Source organism: Rutilus rutilus (assembly GCF_951802725.1).
Source record: "Rutilus rutilus genome assembly, chromosome: 20".
Taxonomy (NCBI): Eukaryota; Metazoa; Chordata; class Actinopteri; order Cypriniformes; family Leuciscidae; genus Rutilus; species Rutilus rutilus.
Window position 1 is genome coordinate 30274556 of NC_140225.1, and position 14082 is coordinate 30288637.

Sequence of the window (14082 nt, forward strand, 5' to 3'; positions counted from 1 at the left end):
CCTGAACATAAGCGTAGTTTGCTCGAGCAAACAAAACAGTCCCTGAAGGCGAAAAGAGGATCACATGTTCTCTAGGCGCCCCTTTTATACTTCCGGGTTGGACTAGTAGTGACGTCATAGGCTGTCGCCGGTCAATAACGATTGCCGTGATTGGATAAGCTTTCAGACACCGGTTCACGTGGAGGAGGGTGTTCCCCATAGCGTCATCGACACAGTGCGAGTTCCCTTTTGAAAGGGAACTACAGGGTTCAACATTAACGCTCGTCTAGGACAAGTGGAATTTTACTCGGCCGACCGGATAAGTAGCCTGATTAAAACTTCAGTGACAAAACATAACTAGGGAGGCATCGAAACGCGAGAATGATTCTGATTTTATTACATTCAGTGTAAACAAAGATTGATAATGGATCGTGTAGGCTATCTCCGGTAACAAGGTGGGGCTGTTGAGGCTCGCTGAGACACTGCTTTCCAATAATGTATAACAAACATGCATATAATTTGTGACCGTCAGAGAGCCTCTATCAATATGCAGGAGACTCCCGGACCTGAAAGATGTCCTGAAACCTCTCGCTGTAGTCCCTGGCTGAATCCGAAATCGCTCCCTATACCCTCAAATAGGGCGTTATTTGAGAGGACAGACATTTGTAGTGTCCGAAACCATAGTGGACATTATTGAGTGCACTTATTCAATCCCACACTGCACTGCAACAACGAGTGTAAAACCGATGTACGTTCAACGGCTGTCCGATATCCTCCGTTATGAGCTTTGATCGACAGTTTGACCCTGTCCCAAATGGCGCACTTCATGTGGACTTTCGGTCTCGTGGACTTAAATTGCGTGTGCTCGCTGAGGCTACGAGTCCATAGGCCGTCCCATTCAGCATTTTAACGCTCTGAAGTGTGCTCAGCAGCGCCCCTTTTGTACCCTTGAAGCGGTCTTCCGCGAAGCCCGCATAGATGCAGGCTCCGCACACTTTAACTACCCAGGAATCCTTGCGAAAGGCCAATCAGACAACGGATGGGAGGAGATTTCACTCACGGACAATTGTTGACATGGCTGAGAAGAAAATATTATGTTTTTTATGACCTAGATGAACATTTTACCAGTTGTTACCTACAGTTTATACAAACATTATGGTCATCGACCAGTGGTTGATGTCTCAAACATAATAATAGTGCGTTGAATAATACGATCGCATTATGATTCATTAAATAAACAGAACTGAATGGCAGGGCTTTACTGAGTCATATGTAAACATAGTATGAATATTGAAACCTGTAAATTCATCTGAAACTCATGCACATTTTCATTATGTGTTAAAATTGTAATCTTAGTTCAAATCTTTACCTCTCTCTTATTTTTGTGGCTTATTTTATCTGTAAAAGAAAACTTGCCTAATAATTATGCATACCTGAATACAAGGCGTTTTTTATTTCCAGCTTTCATGAACAATTATATATCACTTAGAAATGATTCAACACAAAATGAATAGTAGTTATTGAGATTAATGTGGTTTGGAACTGGTCAAATGTGCCTGGAGAAAAAAAAAATATGATCAGAAAATCAACGTGCCTAATTATTCTTAAACTCTAATTGGTTTGTTTCAGATTGGCCTTGTACCAGACCCTCCCACTTTTGATTTCAGCGAATCAAAGTTGTTTTTTAATATTTTTGCCTTGTGTGATTGGACCGTTCTCGACTTTCAAGATAAAGCCGCAATATCTCTTTCAACATGAATTTAAAATCGGTTTTATCTTTACAAAATTCTTTCTCATGGCGTTCAAACGAAGAAAAAATAAGGATGATGGAGCTTGGACGGAGCTGGCTAGCTGAATGCGATGTAAGTCATCATGTCTTTTATTGTTTTAGCTGTTTCAAGTCCTGTCACGTAAGCGTTGTGGGCAATGACACAGAAGGTAAATGAAACAATGCAGTTTAACTTGAGGCGATCGTCGGTGTTCAAGCACAATGGCTTGTGTTGATGATATTTAGTTATACAATGGACATGTCTCTTTTCAAATAAAATATGAGTTTTTAAGTGTCTCTTTATGGAAGTATTAATATATGTAGTACTATATAAAAGTAGACAGTTAATATAGTGCCTCTTCTTCAATTGGACATCAATTCTGTCATGTCTGCAACTTTACAAATATGTTGTCAATATCATAAAAAAATATATATAAAAAAATCATGGTCTGTAAGTTTTTGCAAACTTATTATTGGGCTTTATTCAACTTTATGAAACTATAATGAATTTATATGCTATTTTGACTACAAGATAATGAACAATTTTCATAGTTTTTAAACTTTCTATTCTGTGGCTCCCTCTGGTGGACAACATTAGTATTCGTCTCTGAATTTGCATTGACATAAATGTCATAATACTTTTTTGAACGATTACAAATTTTATATATATATATATTACTGATATATATTACTTTATATTACTGAAATATTATATATTACTACTATATATATTTATTACTGATAATATACACTAATCAAGACTCAAATTCTCTGATTCGTGGTACCTTATTTCATGCTTTAAGTTAACATATTACATTTTTAGCTAAGCAGTTATGATACATTATTATATCACTTGTTAAATGGTTATTTAACAATAACATTCAGTCCTGATTCAGTTTATTTCCAGATGCGATGTGCGCTCACGCGCTCTGCTCACGCGAGACTTCAGGCATTTCGAATAATGCTGTAACTGTAATGCTTCGAATTTTTGTTGCTAAAGCACATTATTGTTATCTTATGAATTCGTTATAGCGACGCGTGTTATGAATTCGTGTTATGAATTCTGTCTGCAAATATCAACAGGCTAAATCGCTTTCTGCTTGTTGAGACGAGGCGATTCAGAGACTTGCTGAATATTTTCTGTGCTGATCTTGCGATTTTGAAGCTGTTTGGAGGATTTCAGAGAGACTTTTATTCTAGGAGGAGATCGGAGGATATAACGTTAATCATTTACATAGTTTTATTTATAGTTTTATCATATTATTTCTGTGGACACTTCTACTCGATTGTTCTTTTCTAATTTTAGAGGGAGTTTTATTTAATTATTTGTTTTATTTTATTGGGAGGGGGTTTTCTGAGGAGAATTTTATTGTATTTTATTGTATTTTATTGTTTTTATTACAGTTTGAAGGAGGATGCCAGGCCCGAGCCAGGCACAGAACCAGGAGCTTATTCCTGGATATTTAACACCTCTGTCTTGTGAGTTTGTTTCTGTGTCCACAGGTCCGGCTCAGAGGAAGAGAGAGTTGCAGAGGCCAGATGATGGACGTCCGTCCACTTCATCCAAACGCTCTCGCAGAGGTCAGAATAGGCTTTTATTGAAGTTCATAAATTATTTGTCATTGAATATAGAAAGTTGCATTTTTTGGGGGGTGTGGCCACTGACATTGATTATTAATATTATTAGAAATGTTCCAAGACTGGACGTGTCCTCCACTGCCAGGTCAAGTTCCCGTCGAGCCAATGAAGACTTCAAACGTCCCGACTGCGCCAGGTGCCATGGAGGATGTGAACAAGAGCTCCACAGGTGAGACTGAAATAAGGCAGAATGATGACTGCTAAAAATAGAAAGTTGCATTTTTTGATTATTAATATTATTAAAAATGTCTGGAATATTCCAGCCTCAGGCAGATCCAGTGGAGCTGCTTCCACAGATTCTCCACTGGGCATCATGTCCACACCATCTTTGTCCCACTGTGTGAGGGATGTGGTGCGGCGGTTTTGTGGGTCGTCGTCGAGCTTGAGCAGCACAGGCTCGTACATCGTCGAGAAGAGGAGCAGTAACAACAGATCTGAGAGCCAACATGAACAGGGCAGTGGCGGAAACAGAAGTTTGTCCAGATCCGACAGCTTCCAAGAGAGGACGTGTCCTCCACTGCCTGGCCAAGTTCCCGTCGAGACTTCAGATGTCCCGACTGCTCCGGGTGCCATGGAGGATGTGAACAAGAGCTCCACAGGTGAGACTGAAATAAGGCAGAATGGTGACTTCTTAAAATGTTTGACAAGTTAAGGTCTGGTCACATTTACTGTTTCTTAGCGAAATTTTTCTGAAATATTTTAGTTGGACAAAACGTTCTTAGAATATATTTTTGTTAAGCCAATTAGCCATGAAATCACTTGCGCTGTCTGACACACACCCGAAAACACACGCACGATCCTGAATAGAGTTCTGTATTGCGTTTGTATGGTCAAATACTGACAAAATTGTGTCAAAATGGCTGTTGTGACCAGTATTCATGTAAACAGAGTCGGTTAAGTTATGTCTTTAATAAGACATTGCTGTATTTAATAAAATCAATGTTTATTTAAAAATATTAGGCTATATTTCATAAGAAATAAATGTGAAATATATTTTAAGACATGATGGCTCATATGACCTTTACCATTGCCAGACCTGTGCCAAATGAGGCCTGGAAATGTATGCTCTCTTTGTAATAAAAGATCAAATAAAATAACAAAAAAATAACTATCATTATCTTGAAATAAAATGATTATTACTTAATATTGTGAAAAAATTGTTAAGGGACATTTATGCAGGCATTAAGCAGAAACAGGGCGTCGTCAGGCGGATAGCTTGGAAATATTTGCATTACTTTGGATTTGTGACATTAAAGATAAGAATTTAACAGTAAAATGGAAGTTATATCATTGTTAAATGTGAGGTCAGAGATGTTTCTAATTATTTTATTTAAATTTTTTCAGAAAAACCTACAAAACATAAGAAGATGGAAAGAATGTGTCGGTTCATCAGGAACTTGTGGACGAGTCTGTCCCGCTGCTGTTCTGGCAGTAAAGCTGTGGATGTTGTGGAGCCTTTCGTTCCTCCACTAGATCTGGACTGAGAGCCAGATTCTGATCCAGATCACTCCGGCGTCGAGCCAGATCATGGTAAATCTGCAGTCATTATTGTTTTAAACAGTATTATCGTCTTGTTTCCCACTAAAGATATCTTGAGGCTTGTTTTCAGAGAATATTCATATTATTTTTTCGACCTGCACTGATATTTTTACTATAAAACAAAGGATCTAGCAAGCTCATATATTTCTCATATTTTCCTGTTTGTTTTTCAGACTCCTTTGAGTCTCTATAACGCGGGAGAGATGATTGGATCTGGAGGATTCGGAAGAGTGTTCGAGGGAACACGCAAATTTGATGGCAAAAAGGTAAAGCAGTCTTGTTGAATTGTATAAACATTTTGCTCTTGCACGCATCAAAACATATTTAATACAGATGATTTAATACTTAGATGCTCAAATCGTAAATGTTATGTGTAAGGTCAGGCGCTTGAATGCTGTTACTGTTATTGAATAGTGTGTTTCTTTTTTCATTTTTGCAGGTTGCCATCAAGCGGATGCGGAAGACTTGCATCGATGTTTATCTTGCTATTGTAAGTTGGCCAAAAGCTGAATGTGTATTTAGTTGTTTAAGTGCTGATTACTGTAGTCAATACACCTGTAGGAAGCATTAGGTGTAAATGTAATGGACAAATAAGCCTGGAAAGGCTCTGTTGATCGGATCTACAAAGATCAAAGAAAAGTACCTTTAAAAATACCTTCTTTTCTTTTCTCTAGCCTGGGCGTCCCGAACCTCTCATTACAGAAGTGGCTCTGCTGCTAATGATGAGGCAAGAACCCATAAGCCCCTACGTCATAGAACTACACGATTGGTTTGAGCACCCTCGAAAATTCACCCTGGTGATGGAGTATCCCGAACCCTGCGAGAGCGTGCTGGACTTTATCATTCGTAATCCTCAACTGGACGAAACGACCGCACGGGTCATCATGCGACAGGCTGTGCTGGCAGTGCAACACTGCATTGATCATGACGTTTTTCACAATGATGTTCATGCACACAATTTCCTGTTGAAGAAAGACACGTTAGAGCTCAAGCTGATAGACTTTGGCTGTGGTCAGCTGCTTAGTAGTGATGGCTACGACAGCCACATTTACATTGGTGAGCATTTTGGGAGTGTGTGGAAACCTGGATGTAATGACTTGCTGATTATTTGACACTTTGAAAAAATTGCTCAACAATGCACAAATGTCTTGCTTACAGGAGTACTGGATTACTGCCCACCTGAAGTCTTCACAGGACCTCGATTTCACGCCGTCCCAGCAAATGTCTGGGCTCTTGGAGTGTTGCTGTACGAGATGGTGAACGCATGTCCTCCTTTTCACAATCCAACGGAAACCAAAGAAGCCATTTCAGAACACCAGCTTATCCAACGGTGAGGGAATGATATTAATAACATTGATGAACACACACATAAAGCAAAAGGCTCAGTACAGACACAGTTAAAGTTGAAGTGTGTAAAATTTACACATGTTAATAAAGACAAATGCAACACAGCTAAAAGTATTCCTAATATGTTGGACCTGAAACATGCCTTCACAAGTACCAGTAAGAGCTGCGTTTGTGATGTTTGAGTTGGGGATGACGTGATGACGTAGGTTTTTTAAAATATGCTTTATTTTGTCATTTCGCAACGTGCCACTAGTGCAGAAGACAATACATACTTCACCTTTAAAGTAAAGATAAAGAACACTTTACCTTATATTAATCATGTTTCAGATGCTGTTTTCATAGATGCCAACATTAGTGTCACATGGTCATGACTAACCAGCTCTCTCCGTGATAAAATGTGTACAGAATGCAGTGATCTGATTAGCCAGTGCCTAACCCTGGATCCAACTAAACGCCCGACGTTAGAGCAGATCTTACAACATAAGTGGATTAGAAATGATCTACTGTAGGATGGAGAACTTCAGGAGATTCACTCGATCAGAGATTTCAGGTGTGAGGAAGAGGAACAGACAGAGTAGATTATTAGCATTTGTCTTCAATTCTGGATTATTTGTAGTGAGGTTTTCAAATTTTTGTAATGTTCTTTTTATAGTCAAGTCAAGTTTATATATATATTAGTATATTATTTTCACCAATTGTGTCACTTAATGAATTTTTTTATTTTCTATTCAGTAGTTTCTGACTCTAAACACGCTGAAGAAGAGAAGGCTGAGTTCAGAAGGAAGCTCCAGACCTGGTTTCCTGGCATTGAAGGTAAGAAATTCAGCCAGCGCCACAACAACAAAAGATACTGGTTTCTTTTAGATTATTAATATATTATTTCCACCAATTGTATCTTAATTATTATTTTTCATTTCACCAGTATCTGAATCTAAACCAAGTGGAGAAGAGAAGGCTGCCGTTTTATAATACTCGAAGGCGAGAGGCTTTCTGAGCGAAACCCCATTCGTCGTCACAGCGTAACGTCTCCTACTCAGGGAACGAGGGTTACATACATAACCCAGACGATTTCTCTTGAACATTTAGGATACTCGTTAATTTGTTTTTTTCCCCCAGAAATAAATTCTTGAACATAAAAATTTGTTCTCTAATATTGATTATTTCCATCAATTGTGTCTTAATGATTTTTTATTCCTCCAGTATCTGACTCTAAACCAAGTGAAGAAGAGAAAGCTGAATTGAAGAGAAAACACAAGACTTGGTTTCCTGACCTCCAAGGTGAAAACTTCAGCTAAGGCTGCAACCACCATAGACATTGAGAGGGACCCACATTTCCCCCAGATATTCAGGGTAATTGTCGAAAATCATCTCTTATTATGATAAATTATTTTCAGATTTATTAAAAACAAACAAGCACGGTCTTCAACTAAGCTACTTTGTTTGTTATCCTCAATTTAGAATACTTTGTATATTTCAGTAAAATTCATAGACCCCTCATGGTAAAACAAGTTAAGTGATATGTATTTTTTACCTCCTTCCAGCTTATTAAACCTGATTATGTCTATTTCCTGTCACGGTTGGTAGATCCGCTGTCTCATTCTGGTCTTGTGTGTGTGTGTGGGTGTGTGTGTGTGGGTCTCCTTTGCGCTGATTGTTTCTTGTGATCATCATCAGCGGCAGCTGCAGACTATCTAGCCAGCTTACTTAATAACAATACTTAATACTTAATGCCCTGTCTTTCGTCTTGTGTTTGTCAGATCGTTGTTGAAGCTTCCCGTGTTCGTGCCTGTTTCCTGTATTCCTCGTGTTTCCCGTCTCACTGGATACCGGATTGCTTCACTCCCGTTCTCACCTCTGGATTATCTTCTCTGCTTCACTCACCCCTGGATCGCCCATCTCAGTCCCTGCGTCACCGCTCTCCTGCAGTCTGTGTTCCTGGTCTGACTTTCGGCATCAAGCGATCATCTGCCTGTTCTGAGTTTTCCTGTGTGAACATCTGTTCAATAAATCATCATTTTACTTGCTATTGCTTCCGTCTTACTTATCATTACATTTCCTCAAAGCGAAGCGAAGTCCATGTAAAAAGCGGAGCGTGCCTAAGGATACCAGCGAATGAACAAGGGAACGAAGCATCACCAACATCTGTACTTTGTAAAATGAACTGAATAAAAAAATGAAACTTTATTTATTAGGACGATACACATGAATTAACAATGGTGTTTACATTTAAAGCCAAAATAGCTCATTTTCATGTATAAATATACTATATTCTCTGTATTATAAATATACATTAAAGATAAACAGAGTATGCATGTATTTCCTGATTTGGTTTGATTTATATCATATTTTGTTTAATTATAAATATGCATAAAGTGAAGATAATCATAGTATGCACATGTTGCCTGAACAACATATTAAAGTCACCATGAAATGGACAATTCTTGTTTTTATTGAATATTGCAATAAAGAAATAATTTATTAGAAATGATTTATCCATGCACATCATATATATATATACATATACAGAGAAAACTGCATTGTATATACACACATAGGACCACTCCCACCATCACAATGCAATGGACATTGTGCAGGGATGATTTTTGTCCAAATTAATCAAGGCTGGAAATGTGAATTGTGAGATAAAAAGGCGCAATTACCTTTTATTCTGTGGCGGAAACAAGCTTCTATACATCACTGAATTAAAACAGCTGAAGAAACTAAGAGGTGGATCCTGTAAAATCTTTTATTAGCTTTATTATAATATCATCATCAACATCATATTCTGAGAGTAGAAAACCAGCTACAATCTCAGAGTCTTGCTCACATGAGGCTTTCTTAAAAATCAATTAGTGGTAAAAAAAACATTCAAATCAGACAATCTCAAAATCTGTCTCTTAAATCGCAATGTCCCTCAACCTGTGACAGACCAGCTTATTGTTTTATAAATGAGCTACCATGCAAAACATTTGGCCTATTTCTAAACACAGCTGACTGTTTTATTGCATCCTAATACAAATGGAAAGAAACACAGTTCACTGTTTATCAAACTAAACTTAAAAGTGGAGCACAGGTGTATATGTATATGTATGAAGAGTTCAGATGCAAAAGCCTCTAAGTGCCATCTGAAATTTTCTTCTAGAATGATCATTTTTATCAAGCTTGCATATTTAAGTTCAAAAATATAAATTTATTAGAAATGTTTATTTAAAACAGTACTACTCTTCTTTTTAATATTTTTATTCAATGTAATCTTTTTGTCGTTGTGATCATATAGTGAGTACAATTTTGCAGATTGACAATTATAATTCATTTTCAGTGAATTAAATCACAAATCAACTCAATGAAATGCTGAACAACTCAATTAAACTAAATGTGAATGGAAACATCCCCACCTAGTGGTGAATATGCACAATACTACATGAATAAAACAATTAATCCATTAAACACATTAAATAACAACATATTTTATACATATTACATGCACAATGGAGATATAAAAAGTGGAAATAGGGGTTTCACTTCATAGAGAATGAATCAGATCTACATAAAACACAAGACAATGCACAAATTAATCACGGTTGTGCCTAGTAATACAAAGTCAAAATAACTCGATATAAAATAACACACTCGACGCCAAACACATGTCAAAAGTTGCCTAACAAGTTCATTGCAGGATAAATCCACAATAGAGCAGTTATTTATGTGTTTTAGACACTTGTTTTAACTGATAATACTCCAACTGCTCAAAACATGTCTCGTTATCTCTGCTGTGGGCGGGGCCTATTCCAGACACTAAATGCCATCACGCATTAGACAGATGGCGCTGTCCCCATTTATGCAGTAATTTAACATTTTACACTCCGCTACCATTATATTTTTGTTAGCAAGGAAGTGCAATAAGCCATGAACTCACTCGCACTGTCTGACACACACCTGAAACACACGCGCACAGAAAGCTCAGACTGTATACGATCCTGAATAGAGTTCAATTTCAAGACTTATTGCTTGAATAGTCATATACACACAAAATTATGTCAAAATGGCTGTTGTGGCCAGAGTTCATTTTAATGTTCTTGTTGTAGTCGAGTCACCTTCATATTTATGTAGCGCTTTATACAATACTTATTTTTTCAAAGCAGCTTCACGGTAATAAACAGGAAAATAAAAGAATCATTTAGTAAAACAGAATTCAGTTCGGCTAAAGAAGCTCTAAAAGAGACAATCATGAGTTCACATGTTCATAAAATCTTTGTATTGGATATGAAATCACAGATTTGGCTTGCTGGAGTCCAGCCCAAAGCCTGGGATGTAAGACTGTCAGAGTTAAGAATTATTTTGCTTTTCTTCTCCAGGGTTGGACACACACCATCCAGACTACAAAAACCACACTGGATTAAACACAGGATTGGATGGATATCCTGACGGGAAACTCAAACCTGTCCACGTCTGAGCAAGAACATGAGAGACTGAAAACTGGAAAGAAGTCCTCAAGTCATCACAGACACATTTGTTTTGTTTTCAAAGTCATGTCAAGTTATTTCTATAGCGCTTCATACAATTCAGAATGTTCAAAACAGCTTTACAGTGATAAACAGGAGGACAATTATCAATGACTCAAACAGAATTCAGTCGTGCTGTAAAGCAGCTCTAAGACAGTAGTGCCATTATTCAGCTGAAGACAGTTTAATGTCGATTCAGTCCAGTTCAAAAACTGTGTAAAGTTCATCATATGATTATGAAATGACCTGAGGCGGACAGAGTACACAGCTACTTGAGTAAAAGTACAGATACCCCTTGCTAAATTTTACTCAAGTACAAGTAAAAGTACTACAGTCAGATGTCTACTTAAGTAAAAGTACTAAAGTACTTGTTTTTAAAAGTACTTGAGTATCAAGAGTACAGGAGTACATTTTCTAAATATTGCATTACTACTGCCACAGTGCTTACATTGGTAAACACAGCAAACATTTGAAGCGAAAACTATCATTAACTTGTTCAGAAAATTGAAATAGTCTGGCGAGGTGGGGCCACGGCTTGGCACATTCCCGGGATGCAATATTTTTTTTCCCAGGATGGTAGGAGAAGACTCATGAATATTCATTAGGGAAGTCATCCCTGATTGGTCTGATTACCTACTCCTAACCCCACCCCTAAACCTACCCGTCACTGGGGGTCTTATGACCTCCCTAACCCCGCCCCTAAACCTACCCGTCACTGGGGGTCTTATGACCTCCCTAACCCCGCCCCTAAACCTACCCGTCACTGGGATTAAGACCAATCAGGGATGACTTCCCTAATGAATATTCATGAGTCTTCCCCTACCATCCTGGGAAAAAAAATATCGCTCCCGGGATGGACCTTCATCCATTGTTTCGTCCATGGTTTCGTCTCTTATCTAAATCTGACCATGGAGTTGACTTTGGCGGAAAGCTGAAGGTAATTGCTGATAGGCTGTCCCAATCAGTGGCGCCTGCACAATCCAATCACATTTGAGAGGGAAACAACAAATTGAGGGTTTCCGAGTTGTTTCTTTTTTTCCTTTTTTTTAGAAGTAACGGGTACTCACAGTTATGGATAGAAATGTAGTGGAGTAAAGAGTACAATATTTGCCTCTCAAATGTACTTGAGTAAAGTCATGAGTACTCCCCAAAAATGATACTCGAGTAAAGTTCAGATCCCTCAAAATTGTACTTAAGTACTGTACTCAAGTAAATGTACTCCGTTACTGTCCGGCTCTGGAAATGACCTGCCAATTTTTTACCGGCCATGAAACTTTTTTGCAAAAACAGACAGTTTGACAGGTATGACACCAAAATTTAGATACTTGTGAAAATTCACAATTTTCAATTTAATAAATTATTCAAATGTATAATAACACTGCATTAATTACTAAATTAAACAGATTAATCTTCATTAAAGTTACAAAAGTTGTTTAGTCAAGAGCAGTGAGTGATTTTTTTTCTTTTTTTTCCTTTGTCCTTTGTTGTTTGAGGATTATTAGGCTGCTGTCACTTTAAGACCTAATGCACTGATCCAATATAGCCTACTTATACTGTACATGTGTGTTTTCTTTCTCAGCTGTTTAACTGACTATGATGACCTGACCTGATGTACTCGTAACATCATGAGAAGAATGGCATCTACGCTAATGTTAGTCTTTCTGTTTATTCCGAGGTTTACTGCAGTCAGCCAGATCCGGGCCGTATCCAGATCAGATGGTGGACCTGCGCCTAGACACGACCACAACGCCTTCCTCAAGGGTCAGCCTCATCAGCCCTGTGAAGGCCTCATCGACACGACAGCCATCGGCACCGATCCTCAACAAACTCGTCTCCATATTGGCGTGACTCCGATCTTCAACCAGATGGAACTGGATAAATATTCTCAGTGTTCTGATCCAATCTGACTTCTGACCAGTAATGCTGCCTGAATCATAATCATACACTGTTCGTTCATTGGCCAGAGAACTGATAGATACTTAGAAATAGTTAACTAAAACAGATTCTATTACTCACCCTCATGTCGGTCCAAACAAAGTCATATAAACTGCTATTTTTACAGTGGAACACAAAAGGACAATTTTGAAGAATCTTTATGCAGCTGTTTTCCATACAATGTCTTTTCATAGTCATCATGAAAGCTCCAAAAAGGCCAAAAATGGCATAACAGTAACATATGTAGTCCATATGGCCATATGTGCGATATATTCAAGACTTCTGGAGTAGCTTTGGATGTTAAACACTTGTTTTTACTCACTGATACCATTTCCATAGACTGAAGTTATGAAATGTCTGAAAATGCTGCAGCAAAATGTTGTTGACACTACAATGCCATTGGTGTGCAGGATGGAAAATGTTTTTAAGGTCAGTAGCAGAGGGGAACAACACAAACCACTGTCACTCAGAACTTAAATCTTCCACACACACACACACACACACACACACACACACACACACACACACACACACAAAAATCATTTTAATTTTTAAATGTACACTCTTTCTGTGCCTGGTTGCGGTTTCATTGTGATTGCGATGATCAGGGTAAGCTGAGGTGAGTCCATACACTGGGCTGCATTAGGAATTAATTGTGTTTGTTTAATTCAGGGCTCACGTTTCCCTGCTCTCACTGAGACTGTCACAGAGATAGGGTCATGCAACCAGAAACGCTGTGGGTACAATTGGTTATACTATCCACCTTCACATCCTCAGACTGTTGCTGAGGGAAAGACAAGTGACATTCATGTGGATCCATTCAATATATTATTCAAAAGCCTCATGTGTGCCACAGAGCTGCAGTTGGATGAAGCTTATTTGTGCATACGCATGAACAATTAAATGCACCTTCTAATAAGCAGTTGCAACAAGTGGACACAATAAAACTACACTGACACATTCAGAGAACAGTCTGAAACAGACAATGAAGGTAGTGGTGGAACTGTAGCCTATTCTGTATCATCTCTTTTCACAGGTAATAAAAGTGAATAGATATATATATTTTAATCTATTTATTATTGCTGTCAAATCGATTAATCGCATATAACATAAAAGTTGGTCTTTATATAATATTTCCGTGCATATAAAGTAGGCTATATAGGCTAAACTATATGTGTGTGTGTGTGTACACATATATAGCTATATTATGTTAGATGTGATTAATCAATTTGATATTGCAATTTATGTATTTAATTTTAAATATTTATTTGTCAGTATGTGTCTATACAGAAATTCACTTTCACCAAAAATAAAAAACCTATACGGACAATTATTCACTGGGGTAAAATGTGTGACAACTTGTCCCAGTGATCT

The 14082-nt window shown here is 37.9% G+C and overlaps 1 protein-coding gene across 3 annotated transcripts; it reads left to right on the plus strand.

Moving 5' to 3' along the window:
- Positions 1-2652: 2652 nt before the first annotated feature.
- On the plus strand, positions 2653-8568 carry LOC311279729 (serine/threonine-protein kinase pim-2-like). Of its 3 annotated transcripts, none has more exons than XM_084391423.1 (10): positions 4789-4915; positions 5098-5190; positions 5364-5414; positions 5599-5980; positions 6083-6254; positions 6677-6821; positions 7004-7084; positions 7194-7290; positions 7472-7621; positions 8029-8568. In XM_084391423.1, exons 1-6 carry the CDS (start codon positions 4913-4915, stop codon positions 6684-6686), a joined length of 711 nt encoding a protein of 236 aa, XP_084247549.1. In that variant the 5' UTR covers positions 4789-4912; the 3' UTR covers positions 6687-6821; positions 7004-7084; positions 7194-7290; positions 7472-7621; positions 8029-8568. The 3 variants fall into 3 exon arrangements, with proteins under 3 accessions (XP_084247548.1, XP_084247549.1, XP_084247550.1); XM_084391424.1 differs by having other exon boundaries at positions 7472-7549; XM_084391422.1 differs by lacking the exons at positions 5364-5414; positions 5599-5980; positions 6083-6254; ... (3 more) ...; positions 7472-7621; positions 8029-8568 and adding exons at positions 2653-3328; positions 3435-3554; positions 3649-3984 and having other exon boundaries at positions 4730-4915; positions 5098-5143.
- The last annotated feature ends 5514 nt before the right edge of the window (positions 8569-14082 follow it).

Excerpts from the sequence above, each read along its gene's own strand:
- LOC311279729 (XM_084391422.1), top strand. The coding sequence starts at position 3,163 with ATGCCAGGCCCGAGCCAGGCACAGAACCAGGAGCTTATTCCTGGATAT. Across the intron at positions 3,329-3,434 it reads ATCCAAACGCTCTCGCAGAG|AAATGTTCCAAGACTGGACG; the intron begins GTCAGAATAGGC and ends TAATATTATTAG. Across the intron at positions 3,985-4,729 it reads TGTGAACAAGAGCTCCACAG|AAAAACCTACAAAACATAAG; the intron begins GTGAGACTGAAA and ends AAATTTTTTCAG.